This window comes from Cupressus sempervirens, chromosome 4, assembly GCF_028749045.1.
Source record: "Cupressus sempervirens isolate cs-2001-9-10 chromosome 4, ASM2874904v1, whole genome shotgun sequence".
Taxonomy (NCBI): domain Eukaryota; kingdom Viridiplantae; phylum Streptophyta; class Pinopsida; order Cupressales; family Cupressaceae; genus Cupressus; species Cupressus sempervirens.
Genome location: NC_143121.1, coordinates 823,906,743 through 823,932,985, shown reverse-complemented (window position 1 = coordinate 823,932,985; position 26,243 = coordinate 823,906,743). Strand labels below are relative to the sequence as shown.

The 26,243-nt window shown below is 35.0% G+C and overlaps 1 protein-coding gene across 4 annotated transcripts in view; it reads right to left on the bottom strand.

Moving 5' to 3' along the window:
* Positions 1 to 1,024: 1,024 nt before the first annotated feature.
* CLC-E (chloride channel E) overlaps positions 1,025 to 26,243 on the bottom strand; it is a 168,852-nt gene continuing 143,633 nt past the window's right edge. For all 4 annotated transcript variants that reach the window (XM_089827029.1, XM_089827030.1, XM_089827032.1 and 1 more), the window contains one exon: positions 1,025 to 1,491. In XM_089827029.1, the coding sequence (XP_089683155.1) occupies positions 1,428 to 1,491 (64 nt within the window). In that variant the 3' untranslated portion in view covers positions 1,025 to 1,427. The remainder of the gene's footprint in view (positions 1,492 to 26,243) is intronic.

The window sequence follows — 26,243 nt, the reverse complement described above, 5'->3', positions numbered from 1 at the left end:
ACTTATGAAATAATCATTCACTCGATTCTATTATTTTGGACATACTTTTCATTTGAACAATTCATGGACTAATCTCTCTATGTCTCTCGATGCTATGGGAATGCCTTGAATTTTAAAAACTGGTACATTGTCTCTTTTTCTATCTAATTTGTTCCGTTTATCCTTTACTTCTAATTTGACCCTTTTTTAATCACTATTTAGGTGAATGTAAACAAATTTTATTCTTAACTTTTACCTTGTTAAATTTGCCTCCCCAGATTTCTGTATAAGTGTGCAGAAGTTTTGGGAACATGTCAAGGTTCCCACGCAACATCATATTGAAATGATTTATGGACCTTTTTGTAGGTCCATTTACTCAACACATTCTTAGCCTTCTGCATTTCAGGATAATGAGTTATTGTGATACAAACCTTTTGTCATTTATTTGCCATTAAACTATGTTATGACAGAATGGAAAAACTCCTTATGCCATTAACTTAGATTTCAACGATTACATTTTATGTTATGCTCACCTTACACACTCTTTCTTTTTACAGTTTCAAATATCTAGGGTGCTGGTGGAGGGCGAAATTTAGTTGCATGCTTGTAGATGAAATGAGATGGGATTTTCTATGCAGGATTAATCTGTAAGACATACATTAAATAAAATTTAATTATTTGGGACATAGTTTGGAACTTTGGAGCATGAAATTAACATTTGGAACAAGGTATGCCTTTTACAAAAGCTTGTTCTTGTGGTTGCTAGGCACAATTTAACTCATAAACTTCATCTTTTATGTAAAATAACAACGGATTCCAATACCGTGCAATAGTTTCAATGAATATATTATAAAGTTATTCATTTTAAATATAATTGTTCTGAAAGTTAGAGTGGTTTTCCTTGTATGTGCCTCTCTGCATGAAATTTTAATAATTATGTATGGGATCATGGATACTTATAATTTATATGGTAAAAACGAAATTCTCACATTTTCCTACCAGTACTGTAAATACATAAACTTTGGAAGGCTCAATAAGCAATATATACTAACGAATACCCCAACCTTTACACGGGCTACGGTTAACTTAAATTTGCTTCAGTTTTTGTACAATATTTGTGCTGCAAAGGCAACATTACCATAGAAAAGTATGGAAATATGCTTGTTGAAAGATCATTTTCTGCATTATGACGCAGATAGTTTTGCGGTGAGAGGGAAGTTAAATTTCACCTTAATAAGTTCTACATGGTCAAAACGTACAATTTAGCAAAACACTCAAGAAAACTTCAAAGGAATACTATACAATTTTCTCCGCAGCTTAAATATATATTTAATAGTTTGATGACGACAATTTTTGGTTATCAACAACATATATTCTCCACATCTCAGCGTGCCATGTAAGTATGATCAGATCTCCATTCTTAGAGTTCTTGAAGGGAAAAAAATGTCTTATTTGGTCTCAGAATCCTTCATTGAGCTTGATAGATCCAGAAGCCGCTTTGTAATTTCAGCTCTACACAAACAGAAGTGCAAACAAAAATCTACAGAATATTAGCACCAGTAGAGAAGAAATGCAACTGGCAATGGCATATTTGATGCATGAAATCTAACAAGAAATTAAATTATAGGAAAATTGTTAGAGGCGTATGATGAATGATGTCAATCGTTGGGATGATTTCCGAAGCTTGCCATACATGTTGCTAAAGAGGGTAGATAAAAAACTTTAAACTGATTTATATCAGCATTTGGGCTAAGTTCAATTTTCCTTTTTATGCATAAACTGAGTGAAGTGGGTCCCTCACCTAATATATTCATAATCAACATAGAAATACATCAATTCATAACCTCAACTTGCCAAACAAAAAAAAACAGTTCTCAGTATAACTCGAAAAACCAAAATGCCTCTTAAAACAATCTAAAACCATCATCTCATTGAAACAACCGTCCCTTCTTAACTTGGGACTTGAGGGCCAGCCTGATGGCAATTTGACTAAGGTAGTATTTTTAGGGTTGTCATAAATGGCAACATAATACAGTATTGAGGCCACTAAAGTCAAAGGTTAAGTTTTGTATAAGGATACTTAGAAAATTGTCTAATCATAAAGCAGGAATACAGTATACAAGCAGAGTACAGCAAGCTTCACAGAAGACAAAGACAATATGGTTTAGCGAGCTTGAGAGAAGGTAGTGCAGACACTATAGATGATGTTGTTAAGGCCGCTAAAGATTTTGATATGATTTGCATATGTTTTAGTTGAGTTGTCCAGTAGCAAGTTTGTGATAACAGTACTAAGTACTGAACTCTCCACATTATATTAAGTATCACTGTTTAAGCATAAATAGGGGATATTGAACCAGTAGTATGACAAACCCCTGAATGATGGAATTACTATCCGCGCAGTTGGCTACAACATGGAACATTGATAAGGAATCCAAATCTAAGGCCACATAATTTTATATGCACATATGCGAGGTCAAAAAGGATTTGAAAAGTTATGGTATTTGGAACAGCTCTTTGATTGTACTCCTGGATGCATTTGCAAATCAGATTTCACGATGATTTAAGGGTTAAAATCAATTGATTTCACAAGTCAAATTTTGATATTGCTATTGTAATGTCCCTATTTTTGCCAATGTTGGAGTTTCAGAGATTAGCATATTATTGTGTTCCTCGTAGGCGAATTATTGTGGATAGAGGATCTTTTAAGGCAGTGGCTTGACTTGGGAGGGTCTTATCTTATCCACAATTCAATAAGCTACAGGTTGGTTTTCATTTGGCTTAGATTGGACTTCATTTGGGCTTAGTTGTGTGTACTTACTATTTGTGGTAAGTTGGTGTTGATCAAGATGGACCCTTTCTATTTTTGAAAAGTGCATTTGGTCACATGCAGAAATAATAAGCATGACTCCTATTTCAAACGACACATTTAAATGATGAGTATTTTGAAAGTTATTATATTTTTAGTAGCCAAATTATTATTAAATAATTAAATGGCTTATTATAAAGTTATAATTTAACTTTAGAATTTCACTTAAGTTGAAAGTTGAGTTATCAATGAAAAGTGTCATTTATAATTAGTTAAGCCAAGTCAAGTGAGAGATTCTAATAGAAGCTTCTAATTAATGTTGTGTGGTGAAGCTTCTTAAGTGAAGTTACATTTTGGCAACAAAAGAGAATCTGGAGGTTATAAATACAAGCCCATTTGTTGAGAAAAGCACGCTTGAATATTTATTTACTTTTGTAAATTGTAAGTGCCCAATTGCATTCTCTAGTGTGATTTCTAAAATTAGATTAACAAATTTGTAACAATAACAGTGAAGACTGCCAAATGTTTGACGAAATGTTAGACTGTTGATTAGCAAAAGTAAATTGATGATTGGTAAGGATATAGCTAGTAGGGGTTATTACAATGGTATCAGAGCGGTTTCCTGCCAGCCTACAGGAATTGGGCTCAGTTATCATTTTGGTCGTTGCTTACTTTGGAGATTGCCAAATTAATTTTGTGATTTGTATAGTGACATGGATGATGACAGGAGATTCATTCCAGGTAGATATTATACTCGCAGAGGACGTACATCTCGGCCTAGGGATGGAGAATCTGAGATACGGGGTATTGTGAAATAGTTGGATGTGCTAGTGAATGAGCTAAATCAAAATCACAAACAAATGACCCGACTGATTTCAAATCCAAGATTTGAGTAGAGCATGATATTGCTTTTTCGAAGAGCGAAATGTGATGATATAGTTGTGGCTACAGATGTGCAAGACATTTCTTATGAGTCACCACATGAGCTGGGCACAATGAAGGTGGAATGTGATGAGAATTCATGTCGTGTTGAATTAGATGATGCAGTTGTTGGCATGAATTCCCAGGATCATGTATTTGATGGCAATGCAACAATAGTGGGAGTAGGAGCATGTGAGGATAGAGTCATATTAGCAACCACTTCTCTGTCAAACCATCCATCTAGCGAGGATTTTAGCAGCATGCATACAGTTGTTAATGTGTGCCCTAATGATTGTACACATGTCATTGATGATGAGGTGAGTAGTGTCGAGGCAGAGTCATGTTATAGTTCAAATCAACACAATGGTGAGGTTCACTTTGTGGACAATCCTATATTTTACATGGATGGAACATGGTCTTATCACAATCCACTGTTTGAGGTTGATGTTGATCACTCACTCAAGTGGAGTTGGACTCAATTTTCACCAACTGCAGATTCAGTTCATTTTTTTTGTTGCGACAGTTGGCGATGTTCCTTTGGCCACATATTTTGACATGGCTACACCTATTGTAGGTATAGTTGGCATGATTGCATATGGTTCTATTGTAGCTACATCTTTTCCTGGGATTGTTGGTGATGATCACAATTCCAGTCCAGTATATATTATATGTGTGGCTACGGGGAAGAAGAGTATGTTGAGATCTCCTATAGAGTTATCTTTCACATCATCAACACAGGTTTTGTGTGCTATATTGCAGGCAATGTTGATGGACCTAATGATATTGGCATGCAGTTGTTTCAGTGTTGATAGGGATGCCACGTACTTCATTTGGGATCCAGGTAGAGTTTGGAGTTCACTGTATTGCCGGATTGCTTGAGAACAAGCAATCTCGGAGAGGGAGGACTATAATGTCCCCATTTTTGCCACCATTGGAGTTTCAGAGATTAGCCTATTATTGTGATCCTTGTAGGCTAATTATTGTGGATAGAGTATGTTTTGAGGCAATGGCTTGACTTGGGAGGGTCTTATCTTCTCCACAAATCAATAAGCTACAGGTTGGTCTTTGTTTGGCTCAGATTGGACTTGATTTGGGCATAGTTTTGTGTACTTACTATTTGTGATAAGTCGGTGTTGATTGAGATGGACCCTTTCTATTTTGGAAAGTGCATTTGGTCACATGGAGAAATAATAAATATGACTTCTATTTCAGACAACACATTTAAATGATGAGTGTTTTGGGAGTTATTATATTTTTAGTGGCCAAATTATTATTAAATAATTAAATGGCTTATTATAAAGTTATGATTTAACCTTATAATTTCACTTAATTTGAAGGATGAGTTATCAGTGGAAAGTGTCATTTATTAATTAGTTAATCCAAGTGAAGTGAGAGAATCTAATGGAAGCTTCTAATTAATGTGTGGTGAAGTTTCCTGAGTGAAGTTGCATTTTGGAAACAAAAGGGAATCTAGAGGTTATAAATACAAGCCCATTTGTTGAGAAAAACACGCTTGAATATTTATTTGCTTTTGTTGCCTTTGTGGCTTTTTTTGAGTTCTGATTTTTGTGCCCTGCTGAAGTATAAGGGTCTGAATTCTGAGTTGTTCCATTGGATCTACAGCAGAAGTATTGTAGATTCAAATCTAAGATTTTGTTCTGAGTTACTTGGTAATTCACAGCTAAGGTATTGTGAATTAGTTCTTAAGATTTATTTAGAATCACTGCTAAAGTATAGTGATTGTTATATGCTGCATTCTTTGAAGCTTCTATATTGTCTTACATTGTATCTAAGAAGTCGTTTTATCCTAAGGGATTTGTTTGATTTGGAAGAGAATTCATTGACTGCTGGAAATGTTGGAAGACCTATGATTAATTTTGGTGAGTCATTGTGCATGCTAAAGGATTGTTGATATTCCTCAAGGCAGCAGTTTGATATTTTGAGGGTTGTGTTTATCCTTGGAAGGCCTGCGATATATATTATAGGGGTTATTGTAGATTCACATTGGATTGCAAATTAAAAATCAAAGCCAATCTATATTTCTAGGTTCTTGGCATTTTAATATTTTATTGCTGCTACTGTATGTTTGAAACAATGTTGGTAATGAATTAAAGTTGGAGCAAATCTTTTGTCTTTTAGAATTATATAATTGCACAGTTCGTAGGGGAGAATTATGAATTAGTGTTGGCATTCGTACAAACTTCTTAGTATTAAACTGATCTGAAATTGTAAGTGCCCAATTGCATTCTCTAGCGTGATTTCAAAAATTAGATTATCAAATTTGTAACAATAATAGTAAAGACTGCCAAATGTTTGATGAAATGTTAGACTGTTGATTAGCAAAGGTAAATTGATGATTGGTAAGGATATAGCCAATAAGGGTTATTACAGCTATGAGGATTTCTGTGTAGTTTACTAGTCAAACTCATTGAACCATGTTTCATGAGTAGTGATTCAGAAAAATCCATCTCTTGTGAGAATAAATGGAACACTTAACACTCATTTGATCTAGGTGATGCTTACAGAGGTGAAGCACAGGGACTACCCGGGAGGTCACCCATCTCAGTACTACTTCATCTTGAACGCGCTTAACTACATAGTTTTCCTCCATGGTTTAACCCACTTTACTTGCAAGCCCGTTTGCAAAACCTTCACCAAGTAACTTTTCCTTATGAACCATTCATTAGAAAGCCTCTTAAGCTCATCAATTGATAAGCAGGAGATATTTTCCATAGCAATTCAAATTGTGATAGTGCTATCACAATTTAACTATGTTGTTTTTTAGTCAAACTCATTGACCCATGTTTCATGAGTAGTGGTTCACACAAATCCATCTCTCATGAGAATTAATGGAACACTTGGCACTCATTGGATCTAGGTGATACTCATAGAGGTGAAGCACTAGGACTTCCTGGGAGGTCATCCATCCTAGTACTACTCCATCTTGAGTGCAATTGACTATGAAGTTTTCCTCCATAGTTAAACCCACTCTACTTACAACCCCATTTACAAAACCTTCATCGAGTGTTGTGTCTTATGGACCATTCATTAGAAAGCCCCTTAAGATCATCAGTTGATAAGTAGGAGATATTTTCCACAAGTCAAATTGTGATATTGCTATCAGGATTTAACTAAGTAGTTTTTGAGTCAAACTCATTGACCCATGTTTCATGAGTCACAAATCCATCTCTCATGAGAATAAATGGAACATTTAGCACTTGTTGGATCTAGGTGATGCTCACAAAGGTGAAGCATGAATTCCTTATATTACGCCAAAAGTGAGTTTCTATTCTCACTTTTCTATTTTCATGTTTTGAGAAATGAGGAATTTTCTGCAAACCCTCTTGGAGGAATTCCTTCATTTGCTCGTTGCAATCAATCCGCTTGGCGGATTTGTGCATGGAGCAACTCATTGGATTCACATCGAGATTTCTCTACTTCCTTGATGGTTTCATCCGATTTGGCGGCCTCTTTATTTTCTAGTTGCTTTTCCCATTTTGCCCTTTTGGCTACAAGGTAGGGCTTACTTGTTTTATCATTTTCACTTCATCTTAGTTTTCATTTTCGGTTGCTAAATGTTAGAGTGGAAAACTAGTGTTCACCTCTATTTTTATGCAATTGCATCACCCAATTGGATGGGGATGAGCATTTCCTTGTAGGAAATTAGAAATGCAAGTTTTGGCACTTTTATGTTGTCGGTTTTTGTGTGTCCTTGGAAGTCAAATTTTATTTGATATTTCTTAGTTTAGGCATGTTTTCTCAATGGGTTTTCGATTTCATTGAATTCCAAGATGTTTAAGTTTTGGGTGTTTTTGGCATTGCCTTGTTTTGTGTGCCATCCAATTTTTGCATGCTACCCTATTTGTCTTGATTAAGGATTTGATTTAGTATCCCTCGCTACAATGAGTAGGATCATGGAAATGAAATGGTTATAGGACATTCTAGGGTATTTTATTTCCCAATCCGAAGTTCTGTATTCAAATTGATTTTGAGGACTTGGGAATTTGGCTTGATTTTCTGGATAGGGTTTTTGAGCCTAGTTTATAAATCTTTCTAGACCCTTATTTGTTTGACCATATTTTAGTGGTGGGTTTCTAGTTTCATAATTATCTAAGAAGTTTGGTTTTTGGCCATTTTTCCTTGCCTCGATTTGTGTGCCACCCATAATTTGTTGGGATTTTGGGGGCATTAGGTTTTATTGTAGAAATGGATTGTAATTCATGTTTCCTTTCATAATATGTTTTTACTTCATGGACATTGGGATTTGTTGAATCCACACTCACGGATTTAGACTAGTTGAGTGTGTTCATGATGCTTGGTGTTTTATTGCAATATTGGGATTTGTATCGAATTCCTACTTCCAGATATATGCTAGTTGAGTGAGTTTTCTATACTTGTTTCATTCTTGGATTTCTCATCGAACCCTTGCATTGGTATTACTTGAAAATATTTGTGAAGTTCATTGTGCCCCACACACGAACATGTGTGCATGCGTATGAAGGGATCTTGCAAGACCCAAACTCTCAGATATAGGTCGCTAAAGGGATTGTTCATTTTGGGGTTGGGTTGGAAACTTACATCGCCTACGAGAACTCATCATGTAATGAGCATGGGTATGTAGGGTAGACATGTGGAATGGCTTATGTCGTATACCTCAGCTCGGAAGTGGCCAATAAGGTAATGTAAAGAGGTTTATATAAGTGATAACCAAAATTAATAAATGGAATAATTAAACTTAATGATAAGTAAACACTTGTAAGTTTTTCAAATGTCCCGAGGGAGCCAGTGCAAGGGTGTAGTGTTGGGCCTCCCGCAGGAGCATGTTACCACACGAGGTGTTGGGCCTCCAACAGGAGCATGTTACCACACGAGGTATTGGGCCTCCTTGGGGGAGTGTGCTATTATACCACATATAGCTTGGGCCTCCTGATTCCAAGTGGCATACACTCCACTAGAGTCCCTATATAGTTATCATATAGTGGGTCTGACCAGTGACCTGATGTACTACATTGTCTTCATGATCATATTAGATGTTAGTATCATACTTTGGTTAGCGCATATATTATCCATCTATGATTGTCCTATGTGATTGTGGTTGGATCACTCTCTCCATTGGCACAACGGGTGTGGGCCTGAGTGTACTACGTGGGTGGGAGGCACAACTACCTATACCACTGTTGGGGACCGATGTACAAAGACGGTTTGCTTTCAATTTTGAGGTCAGAGCTTGATGTTCACTTTGAATCTTTGGTATGTCTGTTGTATGTTTCCTTGTAATTTATGTTATAGCTTTGATGTTTTGATATCATGTTTAGATGATGTATTTTAGGGTTATGTTTCCTCATTGTGATGTTGTATACGTATTTGATGAGTAGTTGTACTCTCTTGCTAATGCATTTACTTTATCTGGATGTCTTAATATCACTATTATGGATTAGAGATGTTGGTAGAATAGCATGTTGGATTACATGGTATTTATGTATTCTTGATGCATGTGTTGTTATTATGTCATGACCCCAAATTTAAGGATATTTGAATAACATATTATATAATAATAATTAAGAATAATAATAAATAGATAATAATAAATATTATAATTACATTATGAAACCAAAGAAAATTATAATGTATTCACATTTGAATATATATAATATTAATAACTAATGATAATAATAATAAATTGATTAATAGACTAATTAATATAATATATATTAATAATACAAGAATTAATATAAACAATAATACAATATGATATTATATTTATAATAACATATATTTGAATATGTTATTATAAGCATACAATGTTATATAACATATTTAATATTTATATCTTATAAAAAATATATAAATGATATACTTATTAATATAGTTATATTGATTAATCAAAAACTTATTAATATAAATATATAATTAATATAATATAACTATATTATTATTATTGATATAATGAAAGGACGTGACCCTTATAATAAAATTATATATATATTGAATCAACTTTGGAGAAGAATCATCATATCGGAAGATTATCAAAGTGGTACGGATGAAAATGGGAAAATATGTAAATGTCCCAAAACGGAACATTACAAGTGGTATTAGAGCAAGTCTTTTTGCCAACCTGTGAAGCTTTATCAAGAATAAATTTACCAAAAATAAGAAAATGTGAACAAATCCTTAAGCGGCACTGCTCCTAGATAGAGATCCATTACCAAAAAGATCTTTTTAAAAAAAAATAAAAATTTACAAAAACAAATATGTGGAAGACTGAATTTTATCGAAAAGTTGGGATTTTGAATGTTGAATCACTAAGGAATAATTTTTGATTTCACTTGGATCTAGACTATTGAAGAATTCATAAAAGAACAAACCTGTACTCATTCATGGGAATCTCATTTCATAAGCCTTGTGAATAAACCAGTAGATTATGAATTATCAATCATTTTATTACAAATAAGGTATTAATCAATTGGTGCACCTTGCAACCCAATGCTAACCATCTCAACTATAACTATCGATTCCTAATGCTAATGACAAGCAGCGAGAAGAGCAAGGTTGTAAGGCTGGGAAAAGCAGAAAGCAAAGGATTTCGTAGGCAGAGAAAGCCGAGGAGTATATTGAAGGTGATAAATACTTAAAGAAGTGCAAACACCTGTACATCAGCCGTTAAGAACCAAAGCATCATCCTATTGACATTAAGCGTATGAGCATCCAATATTAATTAAAAGGGATATGCGGCATAGTTTAAAGGAGAAGTAGAGTTTGTGTACAGATCAAAACTGATTCCTGACATTCCTATACCATATCATATGCCACTACACGCCTGCTGTTTTGAAAGAATGGTGAAAGTGTGGATGTTGGGAAATTTCGTTCTGAACTTTGAGAAGGAATAATTGGAAGAGAGTTTTTTGGGATGAAGGTCTTTTCATTAACTTCAGACGTAATTGGTATTCAATCAATAATACAGTCAGAATGAATACACTTTATGTTATATTCATAAGTATTTTGTAGCAGCAAAAATAAAGATTAAAGTAGCATATGGGCGAAGTTGGAAATAAAAGAAAGAGAAGTAATAATATAAAAAAACAGAAGCTTGGAATAAAACTGATAATAATTTATTATCAAAGGACGTAATAGATCTTCTTTCACCCCATACGTAAGGGATCTGCAGTTGAAGCCGATATCATCCATGGCCTCTACGGCCTCCTCGTGCACAGACAAGTACACTACGACTGACGGATACATAAACCTTGCGCAGGATTGATGTAGACCAGTAATAAACTACCAAGTTAAGAGATATCCAACTCTTGGAGATTCAAAGCCTTGAACATATGATACTGTCAATTCAGACCATCAAAATTGAAGGAAGGAATAATCAATCCCGAAATCATAGGGGGTAGAACTTGGGAGGTATGAAAGATAAAGGTAAGATGTTTTATTCAATACAAAAGTTGTTTTATGTGTTGGATATATTTGTTATATAATATTTTTTTTCATATTATTATATATTTATGTGTATGAACATATTTATATATGCATAATTATAAAAAAAAATTCTAATTTGAATATTACTAATATTAGAAATATGATTTTTATTGAAAAAATGATAATTAATCATTTGATATTATAAGAATAACTAATATGTTAGTTGATATCAACATAGTTTCATGGAATAAATGATTAATTATATCTTATAAGGATTTCCACTATTTAGTTAAAATATGAAATTGTAAGTTTCTTAATTAATATAATCATAAAGATGTAAAGTTGATTATTTGAAAAAATGATTTAGGGATTTCAAGTAGCTTTCTTATGGAGTCTACAATCAAGGAAGGTCTATAAGACGCTTTATTGTAGTACTAATTAAGGGAAAGACTATATAAAAACCCTACTGTATTTACCTTTCCTATGGGGTCTGCAATTAAGGGAGGTTTGTTAAGACACCTTATTGTAGTATCAGTTAAGGAAAGGCCATATTTAACTTTCCTATGGGGTCTGCAATTAAGGGAGGTTTGTTAAGACACCTTATTGTAGTATCAGTTAAGGGAAAGGCCATATTTAACTTTCCTATGGGGTCTGCAATTAAGGGAGGTTTGTTAAGACACCTTATTGTAATATCAGTTAAGGGAAAAGCCATATTTAACTTTCTTATGGGGTCTGCAATTAAGGGAGGTCTGTTAAGACACCTTATTGTAGTATCAGTTAAGGGAAAGGCCATATTTAACTTTCCTATGGGGTCTACAATTAAGGGAGGTTTGTTAAGACACCTTATTGTAGTATCAGTTAAGGGAAAAACCATATTTAACTTTCCTATGGGGTCTACAATTAAGGAAGGTCTGTTAAGACACCTTATTGTAGTATCAGTTAAGGGAAAAGCCATATTTAACTTTCCTATAGGGTCTACAATTAAGGAAGGCTTGTTAAGACACCTTATTGTAGTATCAGTTAAGGGAAAGACCATATTTAACTTTCCTATGGAGTCTGCAATTAAGGAAGGTTTGTTAAGACACCTTATTGTAGTACTAGTTAAGGGAAAGACTATAAGGGCATCTATCCTTCCTATGGAGTCTACAATCAGGGAAGAGCTGCTATGATACCCTATTGTAGTACTAGTTAAGGGGAAGATAGTAAGGGAATCCTACCACTTTCTTATGGAGTCTGCAATCAAGAGAGAACACCCTATTGTAGTACTAGTTAAGGGGAAGATAGTAAGGGCACCCTATCAACTTTCCTATGGAGTTTGCAATCAAGGGAGAGTGGTTAGGACACCCTATTGTAGTGCTAGTTAAGGGAAAGATAGTAATGGTTCCTTTTCACAAGAACCTTTCTAGTCAAAGAAGCAATCGACTAAGTAGACCACCTTGTGTGGATGCCTAACACCTACCACCGAGGCCAAGGGGGCCAAAAGTTCCGCTCTTGGGCTTAGCATGGATTTGGCTTGGATTAACTTATTATCATTCAAATTTCTTTTAAGTTTATATATATGCATGTACTAATGCTTATTTTTGTGGTTGCAGGATTCATAAGCCTAATGAAGAAGTATAGTCATTGTGCATTGTTAATTTTAGGATTTAATCAAGACTATGTATGATGTGTCTACATCGTGTCTACTTCGTGTCTTCATACATCAATGTGTATGCCTTATGTTTTCTTTGTGTCCTCATGCATTCATATGTATACCTCGCATTCAAATGCATACTACATGTGTGGCTCTTTACAGAATAAAATGAAGTAATCTTATAAGTAAAAATTTGAATAGGATCTATTAGTCAATTTCGTTATATAAGGTGGAACAAATACGAAAATGATTATTGCTTGAGGACAAGCAAATTCAAGAGGGGCGGACTTGTCATGACTCCAAATTTAAAGATATATGAATATTTGAATAACATATTATATAATAATAATAATTAAGAATAATAATAAATAGATAACAATAAATATTTTAATTACATTATGAAACCAAAGAAGATTATAATGTATTCACATTTGAATATATATAATATTAATAACTAATGATAATAATAATAAATTGATTAATAGACTAATCAATATAATATATATTAATAATACAAGAATTAATATAAACAATAATACAATATGATAGTATATTTATAACAACATATATTTGAATATGTTATTATAAACATACAATGTTATATAACATATTTAATACTTATATCTTATAAAAAATATATAAATGATATACTTATTAATATAGTTATATTGATTAATCAAAAACTTATTAATATAAATATATAATTAATATAATATAACTATATTATTATTGATATAATGAAAGGACATGACCCTTATAATAAAATTATATATATATATTGAATCAACTTTGGAGAAGAATCATCATATCGGAAGATTATCAAAGTGGTATGGATGAAAATGGGAAAATATGTAAATGTCCAAAAACGGGACATTACGTATTAGTGTTAATTTCTTTATTGTTATGTTGTATATTATGGCTTAGTGTGGCAATACACTTTGTTGATTAGAATGATTAGTGTTGTTGATTCATGTTGATGCATGAAGTGTTCATTCCTTGATTTATGTGGATACGGTACTCCCCAGTGTGGAGGTTATGCTTTATTTCTTGCTTCCGTTGTCTTTTTAGCATGTTATCGCTCGAGTGTCGTATTAGAATATAATTCCTCGTATGACAACATTTTTTCGTGCGAGTCATACATTCACTCACATGGCAGTTCAAGGTATCGTACAAGACTTTGTCATCTCCTATGAGCCTAGAAAGCGGCTCGCTTGTCTCATGGGGAAAGCTCGCGTAGGAGCTAGTCTTGACTCATGCAAGCCTTGAAGCTATTTTGTCACACGATAAACAATGCCTCTACGTACGCTTTCTGGGAATTCGAATTGCAGTTTGGATACCTGTCTAGATCTCGCATCTTCCTAGAGTTTAACAATTTGTTTATCAGATGTTTTTGGGTCCAAATGTTTGACGTTTCACCATGGTATGCTTTAGACCGGTTAAAGGACTTGTATGGTTTAATCAACTAGGAACTTATATTTGAGTTTTATAATGAATCTTGTATGTCTAATACTTGTTGTTGGTAAGAATGCATTTGTAAGTGATGAACGCTTGGGGATCTTTAGTTGGTTCATTTAGTATTCTGTTGCAATCTGATATATGGCTCTATGTTTGTATTTAAGCTTTATCTTAAAATAAAATATGTTAGTCTATGTTCATCCTTGTTTTTAAGTGTTGAGATATAATAGCTTCGGTAAGATACAAGAATAATTGATTATGGCAATTGTACAAATATATGCATGTATATCAGTTCACCTTGTAAACTGATATACATGCATACACATCTACATAGTACTTGTGATTATCTTGCCATTAAATCTCCGAGCGATTATCCTTGTATTTAATTGAAACTATTCATAAAAAAACTAAGCATGCAATCTGTACTTTCAGATTATATTATCTCTTGGTTATTCAACAAATATTGCTGCACAAATATCAACCAAGTATTAATCAGATTGGATCGAGCAAATGATCCATAAATGAATTTGTTTATTGATTAAATGTGCTCAATTAGCATCGGGTCTTCTGGAGAATTCATAATATGCCTTTGTGTCTCTTCATATAGGGACATGTAATGAACAGATATGTTTTCCCATTACATGACTCTTGAAATGATTATAAATATGGACCGAATCCAAGAGATATGCATCAATTTTTCATAAATACATTCTCTCTTCACGTCGATGACTTTAGAATATATATATATATATATATATATATATATAGACTTGACATACAGTCTTCAGTATTGTAGTGTTGGGTGGATATTTTGCAACCACAACGTATGAGACAGAGTCTCTCCTACCTTAAAGGGAAGGCTCCCCCTTCTCACAGTTCCTTGGATCAACTCAAGGTAAGCAAAAAGTTGAGAGATTTTATAAAATGGGTGTTACCAATATCCTTTCTTCTTAACTTTCAAGAAAGAATCCACTTACTCGTATAGTGAAAAATGGGCAAGGTAAATCTCTAACTACACTTCTATCAAGAGCTGGAAATAGTGATACTGATAAACTTTCACTAACTCAAACACTAGCTGAAAATGTATCGATTTGGCTTTAAGTCCGATCAAACTTCTATATGGAAAAACTTTACAATTAGGGCACAAAGACTCCTAAAAGTAAGAATACTACTATTTTGCAAATTAAGCAGAAAATATAAGCTACAGACAAAGCTTCTAGCTATACACTTTCACAATTGCTCCTGGTCAAAGCTCTGTTTTCAATTGTTTCTTAACTCTTTTCTATTTAATTCACTAGAACAATTACCAATAACACAAGATTATGAATCAAAGGCAACTTGGATGAATCATAGACAAAGCTTATAATTCACTCAAATTACAACCTCACTTAATCAAAGTCTCAAATGCTCCTTTGTATTCACTTTCTCTCAAAATAGTGCTTACACAAACAAAGTTATGCTGGCACAATTTCTCCAGAGTTTTCTTGCATAAAGATAATGATAATTTTACAATGAGGGGGCACTCCTTTATATAGACAAAGAAGTTGAGAAAAAGGTGGAAGAAAAAGTGGGAGCAACTCAACCAACTTTGACCTAGTCTAACTACAGAAAATAAAGGGTTAAATGCAACTCGCATTACATCCTTTACATACACGTGCAACTCACATTACATGTAATTACACATCTTCATGTAATACATTGTTTTCAATTACAAACATGAAAGAAGAAGAAGACGGAAGAGAGTTGAAACAATCCTGAAGGACCTTGTACTTGACGATGCAATCCTGGATGATCACAGGATCAAAAGTTCCTGTACTTTGCACTGCTGCATTTACTTTGATAACTATGGTGTTGCATCTTTTGATAACCTCTGATTTTGATGAATTGTCCGTTGTCATTTGAAAGCTTGATGTAATGCAACTTTTCTCGTTCAAGTTGTCGTGAATTCTCCTTTATAGATCAACACAAACTGGAGTCTCTGACACTTTAAAAACCTTCTTGACGATGTCCGGATGTACAGTCCGAACAACTTTCTATCAACACCTTTAACTCTTTTTTTTTTTAAAGTAAAGTGCTTGGTGCATTGGAATGCGTGCAAATGGAGATTGCTGATTTTCAAATGTGACTTAGGGTCTTCAAAATGTCATTGCATGGAAAATGGATTACATGTAAATGCAACATGTCACAAGGGATAAAGGATGAGATGGAAAGCATGGAAAGATGCGGAAACATGGGAAAGCATGTATTTGCTCATGGAGGTGCGAATGCATATGGAGAGGCGAAAATGAACTTTATAGATGCCTTTGAGGAAAAGTAAGGTCAAAGTACATGGGAAAACATGCACATAACATCTTTTTGACTTTTCAAAAAGTGACTTTTAATCAAAATCAGACCTTTTAGATGCAATTACACGTAAGACATTTTGTGTGATCGTGTCGTGTGAATGGAAGTGAAAAGTGAGATGGATGAAAATGTAAACAGAAAATGAGATTATATACATGTGCGGGCGAATGAGATGAAAAACATGTAATCGCATTTATCGGATGAGATGTGAGATGGAATGACATGGAAATGGAAAGTGAAGTGAAGTGAAACGTGCTCAAGTTTTTGGGAAAGAACTTGCGATTTCTTCCAAAATGGAGAAAAAACCAAAATGCAAACAAGCAAGACGCAAAAACAAGCACATGCCTTTGGCAAAAGATTCAAACATGTCAAGATGCAATGCACTTCAACATGTAATTTCGAATTTGGAGTTTGGGAAAATTCCAATAAGTGTGAAAATCAGAGTTTTCATCATTTTTAAAGGCAAAATGCACTTTTCATGGCATATATATGGACAAATGGAAATCATCAAGCAATAATATGCATGGAAATAGTAGGATAAGCATGAATTGATAAGAAAGTTAGAATGAGTCCACTTACATGAAGATTAAGTGCCAAAAATGAAGGAGAAAGAGCCAAAATAGCAAGTTTTATAGACTTAAGACCAATTCTCCCTTAAATCCGGATTTTCAAACAATTTTTTGACTTTTTCTGCACTTGTATATAATGGACATTCAATGGTCGAATTTGACATGAAAGTGCCAAATAAATGATCTCCAAAGACAATATCATGCATTTAAAACTCAAAAAACAATCCCTCTTGATCAAAGGTATGGGCTGGAAATGCCATTTTTTGAGTTTTTTGAACAAAAACATGACTTTTTAATTCAAAAATCTGAGCCGTTTTTGCAAAAACGTGGGCAAAAAATGCATGTTTTTTAGTCATTTTTGACTTGTGAATGCAAAAATGATTTCCCCAAATGCATATACATGGATCAAAATGCAAAAAAGTGGCTTCAAAATGCATAAAAGTAGATTTAAACCCCAATTTTTCAGTCATTTTAAGCAAAAACATGATTCATTATGAAAGTTTCAAAAATGTATTTGAGGCAAATAAATCCATTTTAAAAGCAAGGAAACTCATTGCCATCCAAAAACGTTTCAAATGGAACAAATCCATTTTGTAAAACTCAAGTTATGAGCAAAAATGAAGGAATTTTGGAGTTTTTCACAAAAACGTGCCCTAGATATGAACTTCCAAAAATGGTTTTCAGCACATTAAACTCATCTTTGATGGAAGCAAAATGATCACCAAGAAAAAACGCCTTGAATGCAAAAGATTTCGTTCAAATCCATGAAGAAAATCTTGAGTTATGGCCAAAATTGGATTCTTGGGGAGCAAGAACACATTTCGTTCTCAAAATTGGACATTTTCATAGCCATTGCATATTTTAAAACATGTATGCATGTAAAATCGGACCTTTTGGAGTCTATTGCATGTTTTAAAATATGTCTTTATGCATAATCTCACTTTTTAAAGTGCATTGCATATTTTAAAATGTGTTGATAGGCAAAATCGGACCTTTTGAGGCCACTTACATGTTTTAAAACATGTCTCACCTTTTTTGTGCATAAGCACAAAAACTGTACTTTTCATGTCATTGCATCAAAAAGGTCCACTTTCATAAGCTTTTGATGTAATGGCATGAAAAGTATCCTCAAAGTGAGTTTTTATATGCAATAACATGAAAAGTTTCTACTTTTCATAAATTTTTATATGCATTTGCACATAAAAAGTCCACTTTGAGACATTTAAGTTATGTATTTCACTTAAATTTATAAAAATGCCATCAATATGGCCAAAAATAACATTTATGCATCATATTATTCAATATAATACATAAACATTATGTTAAAGTGACATTTAGATAAGTATTTGATTTTAAAATCAAAAATTTAAAATGTAACTATATAGTTCTATAGTCACTTTAAGTGAAAAATTAAAAAGTAACTCAACTTAAAATTATAACATAAAATGCACTATAGTCACTTTAAGTTATAATTTGAAAAATAAAGTAACTTAAAAACATAACAAAAAGTGAGTATAATGTTATATTTTTGAAAAAGTGAATATCAAAATGAAAATATAACATTATTTTTATAATTCATGTTGTTGCACCTAAAATGTCCACTTTTGCAACACTAAAACTGGCATAACTCTTGACTGACAACTCCAATTGACCTCTAGGTTAGACCGAATCGAAGGGGAAAATGAAAGGCATGACATGAGCAAATCCAAAGGACTAAAAAAAAGCAAACGCAAACTCAAAAACAAAAAACGGACTATGAAGGCTTCAAAAATCAAGCAAAGACTCGACAAAAAGTAAAACAAAAAAGACTTGACGAAGGCCTTCAGTAAAACAATTTGATATTTGAATTGAAATGGGTCGATCGATCAACATTAAACAATTGAATATCAAATTCAAACATACAGAAATGCAAAACTAGCTTGAAAAAGTTTCGTACTGTTACCTACATTTTGTGGTGACAAAATGCAAGACAACATGTAGTATTTTAGATCCACACTAATATGATTATCATCTGCATGAAAATTATATATTACTATCCCTTGAATCTGAAAATTTTCCATTACTGTACTGGTCTGATTAACATTTACATGGTATCAAAGCCTTGTTAAGGAAGATCCTAATTAAACTTGAGAAATTAGATTACTTACCTTAATAGTGCAGTCTCATTCCATTCTTCAAAATGACAAACCTAATCAGACTTGAGGATCACCTTGAAGGTGTTAACAACTTCACAGCATGGAAGCTAAGAATCATGATGATGCTAAAAGAGAATAAGTTAGATTCATATGTAAAAGACAAAAGGACAAGAACCTGAGAATGAACCAAAAAAATCTCAATGGATTGAAAATAACAAAAAAGCCATGAAATTTATAGTAGATGCAGTTAGGGACCACATTGTACCTACATTGGCAAAACAGGAAACTGCATACCTTATGCTCCAATCCCTTAAGAGCACATTTGAAATAAATAACAATGAAAAAACACTTGCACTAAAAAGGAAGATGAATCACATAAGCATGAACAAAGGAGAATTCATCAATGCATTCTTCATGAGAATAGTCGAACTGAAGGATCAACTATCATCTGTTGGATATTCCTAATAGCTTTAGGTAAGCCTACCAATTCATGGAAATCATTCGTAAAAGGTATAAGTGCAAGACCAAAACTTTCGAAATTGGATGGGTTAAAATTTGACTACCTTCAAGAAAAAGCTAGATAGATGTCAAAAGGAAATAAACAAAAACCTATAGATGAGGATATTCATGTCCTTAACACCAATTCACATAAGAAATGAAAGAAGAAATTAAAAAGGAAAAGAAATTTCCATGGAAAGGGTTCATCTAAGAAGAGGAGATGTTTCTCAAGTTCAATGCTTTAGATGCTATCAATATGGACACTATGTTGTCAACTGCCCTGACAAGAAAAAGAAATAAGCATCTTGTGCTAAAGTTGGAAAAATGAATACAAGGGATGATTCTGAGAAATTCTTATTCTACTCAGCACTATCCAACCATGTATCAAACAAATTTAACACCTGGGTGATTAATAGTGGATCATCAAGAAATATCACTGAATTCTGAGAAACTCTAGATAATATAGTGGAAGAAATAGACAAAGAGGTAACCATTGGGGATGATTATGCACATCCCATAAAGAGGGTAGGAACTTGTACCATCAAGTTAGAATCAAGTATTACTATCCAACTAAAGGATGTACTATTTCTACCTGAAATTAAAAAAAACCTAGTACCAATATCTTCCCTTGAAGATAATGGATATAGGGTCACATTCATGGATGGGAAAGTTTTGGTATGGCCAAAGAACTCTACATATAAAAGAGTTAAAACTATAGGTATAAGTGTAATGTCCCCTTTTTAGCATTCATAGCATGATGTTGTCGTTAGCCTATTTCCCCACAGTCCCGTAGGCTAACCAAGACATTAAAGGGACTTAGAGGCCATCTGGCCTAGACAGTTTCAGTTGCAGGTCTTTCTGAGGGGTTTTGAGGCAACTTTGGGCATACTATTTATAGTAAGTCATCTTGGATATGGTCGGACATCCAGTGGCAACGGTATGTCGATGGTAATTGTTTAAAATCGACAAGAAGACTTGTTTATCATTGATAAGATTTGTTATGCATTGATAACGCTATTTTATAAAGTTAAATTTAAATATTTAACTTTATTTATGCATAGACTATAGTTTGTGAGAAATATTTAAATTAAAAGAGTCCCCTTTATTTTATAACACATTGGAGACATAAGTTACATAAAGGGAGTTATCTTTTATCCCACATTGAGAAAACGAAGGATTGAGCTCTTGTGAGAACACTATAAAAGAAATGGAAGAGCTTCTTTTTAGCATGCTGGGAAATATCAAAGAAATTGGGTAATATTTTGAAGATTATATCTCAATAGTTTGAAGGACGAAATCCCTTCAAGCTGGAAATCTTGACACCATTGAAAGATATGGTCTTGAGATTCAACATGGTAACAGTAAGTTCCTGTCACGCGGTACTGTAGCAGCGAGTTACTGTAGCAGTCGGAATTATTGTGGCAGCGAGATACTGTAGCAGTCTAAATCACTGTAGCAGCCCGAATCACTGTAGCGCGGTACTGTAGCAGCCCGAATCATTGTAGCAGCGAGTTACTATAGCAGTCTGAAATCACTGTAGAAACAAGTTACTGTCGCAGTCCGGATCACTATAGCTGCAAGTTACTATAGCAATTTCAGAACTATTAACACTGCTATGGGTATGGACCATCATTGAACTTTATAGTTGATATAATGCGTTGAGTTTAATGAGAGGATATGATTGTTATGGTAGTTGTAATTTCCTGATAATCTGAAACAAGAAATAAATGAATGCTCATTGTTATTAGTTCCATATGGTTCTATGTTGCCTCCTATTTACATCTCATATGAAACACAAACAATCTTGAGAAACCATTGATCAACATCAAGCTGAAAATTATAAGAAATTTAGTTGCAAGACAATTGTTTGACAAAATTACAGGAAGAAATAGACATTAAAATAACAGAACAAGGCAGGTTGTTACAGTGGTATCAGAGCTTGTTTATCCTGCCATCCTAGTGGGTACAAACACAATGAATAGGTGGTGATATGACAGATTGTAGTGTTCAACTTTTAACTCATCACTATAATTTAAGAAGAACCAGGGCTCGTCTAAACATAGGACAAGAGGAACAGGTAAATCTAGAGGATAATATTGATATAGGTGAACAGGTTATTGGCAATATGGGAGACAGGAATGCTCGAGATCCTAGAGAGGAAATATTCTTACAGTTATTAGAGACCTTGGCACAGGGACAGCGATTAGCAGAACAAAGGGCACAGGAACAAAATCAGAGATTGGAGCTTATGATGCAGATGATGGCTCGTCAAATGAGGTTGAATGCTAACATGGGTGGAGGAAATAATTAGAATGGTAATAATCAAAATGGTAACAATCAGAATGGGAATAATCAGGATGGGACACATAATGGAGCTGAACAAGTTGGGAACAATTTCGGTCATGCACCCCTGCAAGCTAGGACAGTGAGTTCAAGGCCCATGATTCCCACATTTCCTCCTAGAGCCCCAGAGCAACCCATACCAAAGCCCCAGATCACTAATATACAGAACCAGTTGAGGAGAGATTGAGAAGCTAAAGGTCCAGATTTTACTACTGCAATTACCTTTAGGGAGTATATGGATGTGCGGATGAAACATATGCCACGTGGACATGACAGGAACCAAAGCAATGAGCTACGGAAGAAAGTAGGGAAACTTTAGTTACCATATTATGATGGCTCGAGGAAGTCCACAACACAAGCTTGGGTTCAAAAGCTTGACACATACTTTCAATTGAACCCTATGCCTGAGGAAGAAGCTATTAAGTATGCAACAATTCATCTGGATGGGTTAGCACACCAGTGGTGGCATCATGGTATGGTCACTATGGGTCATGCACACATTACCTCATATGTGGAGTTTACAAAGAGACTGATTGAACATTTTGATAGGAAGGATCGAGAACTCCATTTCAAGGAGTTAGCTCAGCTTAAACAATGGGGATCATTGGAAACATACATTTCAGAGTTTCAAAAACTTGCAGTGTTAGTAACAGATGTATCTGAACGGAGGATATTGGTTCTATTTATGGATGGGTTAGCTGATCCGTTGAGAGGGTGGATTAAAGCTCTCAACCCTCCCACTTTGCAGGAAGCCATTAAGAAAGCTCGTGACATGGATTATTTTTCAACTTCTAAAAATAAATTTCAAGCAAAGAGTTTCCCTTCGAGGAAAGATAAGGACAGTAAACCTTTTCATAGAGAGGCTCAGCCACCTAAGGAGGAAAGTAAGAGGTTGGACAATGAGACACTTAATGATCTCAAGAAGAAGAAGCTTTGTTTTCATTGCAGGGAGCCTTGGGATTTGTCACATAAGTGTCCATTGAAAGCAAAAGCTAAGCAGATGGAGTACTTTTCAACCAAAGAGTCAGTGGATGGAGATTCAAAGCAATCATCAAAATCAGATGGAGATGATAATTCTTCACATGAAGAAGCACACAGTGATAGCACAATAGCTCAGTTATCCAGTATATAGGAGGTCGTCACTTTCAGAGTTAGGGGAACTTTGGATGGACAAAGATTTGTGGCACTCATTGATACAAGGGCAACACATAACTTCATTGATGGGAAGTTTGTGTCACGCAAAGGGCTACATACAGAAGAGCATAGGGGATTTAAGGTGATGGTTGCCGATGGCTTCAAAATCGACTATACCAAGAAAATCTCCAACTTGCAGCTTCGTTTGGGAGATTATGACATGGTGGGAGATTTCTTTGTTGTCAACATTGGTGATCAGGATATGGTGCTTGGGATGAATTGGATGAAATCTCTGGAAGAGTTTACATTTAACCTCCAGAAAACGGAAATGAGGTTTGAGGCAAATGGTAAGAAGATAGTGCTCAGAGGTTTGTCAGATGGGAGACTTAGAGTGGTGTCACTCAAGCGGATGCAGAGTTTCTTCAGACACGACCAGGTGCAATGAACAACAGAGTTCAGAGTAATGCCTGAGGTGAGAGAGCAGCATAAATAGGAGTATCCACCTGATGTACAAAAAATAATAACCAAACATACTAAGGTGTTTGGTGAGATACCTCCAGGGAGACCCCCGGATAGGGGAATCGAGCATGTTATTGAGTTAGAGGAAGGGGCTAAGCCAGTCATCATCACACCCTACCACCATCCAAAGAGATATAAGGATGAAATAGAAAAGGCAATCAAGGATTTGATTGACATGGGGCACATACGACCAAGCAAGAGTCCTTTCGCTTCTTCAGTAGTATTGGTGAAGAAGAAGGATGGTACAATGAGGATGTGCATTGATTATAGGGAGCTAAACAAGAAGACAATCAAGAACCGATACCCTATTTTGCATATCGATGAGCTTATTGATGAATTGCACAATGCATGCTACTTCTCTAAGATTGATTTGAGATCCGGCTACCACCAAATACAGGTTAGAGAGGTGGATGTGGAGAAGACAGCTTTTAGATGCCACTACGGACATTTTGAGTTCTTAGTCATGCCCTTTGGGTTGACTAATGCCCCCGCCACTTTCCAGTCCTGTATGAATAGAGTATTCAGAGATCAGTTGAGGAAGTTTGTGTTGATTTTTTTTTATGATATACTGATATATAGCCGTACTTGGGAGGAACATTTGAAGCATATTGATGCAGTGCTCAACATTCTAGAGAGGGAGTCATTATATGCCAAGATGAGTAAATGCGAGTTCAAGATGATAGAGTTGCTCTATCTAGGGCATATTATTAGTGCAGGAAGTGTTCAGGTTGACCCAAACAAGATCAAGGCCATTCTGGATTGGCCACCGCCAAGGAACACTTCACAACTCAAGGGATTTCTTGGGCTTTGCGGGTTCTACCGCAGATTTGTGAAGGGATTTTCACAGATAGCAGCACCACTTACAGATTTGACACGGAAAGACAGTTTCAAGTGGTCAGAGAGGGCTCAGGATTGTTTTGACAGGTTCAAGGAGCTGATGAGTACATGTCTTGTTTTAGCCATTCCAGATTTCACCAGGCCTTTTGAGCTACAGTGTGATGCCTCAGGAGAGGGCATAGGAGCTATCCTCATGCAGGACAACCATCCCATCGCATATAAGAGCAGGAAATTACGAGGTGTTGAGAGAACTTACAGCATCTATGACAAAGAAATGCTAGCAATCATGCATGCGCTAGCTAAGTTCAGACAATACTTACCAGGGAGCCCATTCACAGTAAAAAAAGATCATAACAGTTTGAAACATTTCCTTGGACAGAAGGATCTTAATGACAGGCAACAAAAATGGGTGAGTAAGTTACAGGCCTATGATTTTGACATAGTCTATGTCAAAGGGAAGAAAAATACTGTCGCAAATGCTTTATCCAGAAGGCCTCATTTGCTTGTTGTTGGGATAGTCATGGATGATTGGAGAGAGTTGATCTTGGCAGAGTATGCCAAGGATAGTTGGGCATCTAGTGTTATTGAAGGAGCTATTCAGGATAGTCAATACACTGTTGTAAATGATTTGATCATTTACAAGGGAAGGATTTATTTGGTACCTGGGTCTGCCATGAAGCAAAAGATCTTGAGAGCATTTCATGATTCACCATTAGTAGGACATCCAAGATTTTTTAAAACATATCGGCAGGTGAGAGAGCGCTTCACTTGGAAGGGGCTTAAGTCAGAAGTGCTACAGTTCATTAGGGAGTGCCCAGTGTGTCAGCAGAACAAACAGGAACATTCCATTCCAGGCGGTTTACTAAAGCTCCTACCTATACCAAAGAAGAAGTGGGATAGCATTTCCATGGATTTTTATAACAGGCCTTCCAAAGGCACAGGGTCAAGATTGTATTTTTGTTGTGGTAGACAGATTGACGAAATTTGCACATTTCTTTGCGATTTCGTCCACATATTCAGCAGTACAGACAATAGAGCTATTCTTTCGAGAGGTATTTAGATTACATGGGATGCCACGGAGCATAGTCAGCGACAGGGATAGTAGGTTTATGAGCCACTTTTGGCAGGAGTTGTTCAGGTTGTGTGGAACAAAGCTAACTCCGAGTACCAGTTACCACCCCCAAACTAATGGCCAAACAGAGATAGTGAATAAATGGGTTGAGGGGTACCTTCGAAACTACATTGCAAGAGAGCAGAAGGCTTGGGTGAAGTGGCTACATCTAGGGGAGTACTGCTATAATACCTCTTTCCATATGTCTATTCAAATGTGCCCTTTCATGGCACTATATGGGTATAATGCTCCTAATTTTTTGGATTTGCTATTTGGAGACAGTAGGGTGCCTAAGGCCAAGGATATTTTGCAGAAGTGTCAAGACATAATGCAATCCTTGAAGGAAAATTTCCAGAAGGCACAAAATCAGCAAAAGCAATATGCTGATCAGCACAGGGTTGAGAGGTCTTTCGAGGTAGGAGACATGGTGTACCTCATGTTACAGCTGTATAGACAGTCCTCTCTCAAGAAGAGTGGAGCAGAGAAATTGAAACCACGTTACTATGGACCATTCAAAGTAATCAGGAGAGTGGGCGGAGTA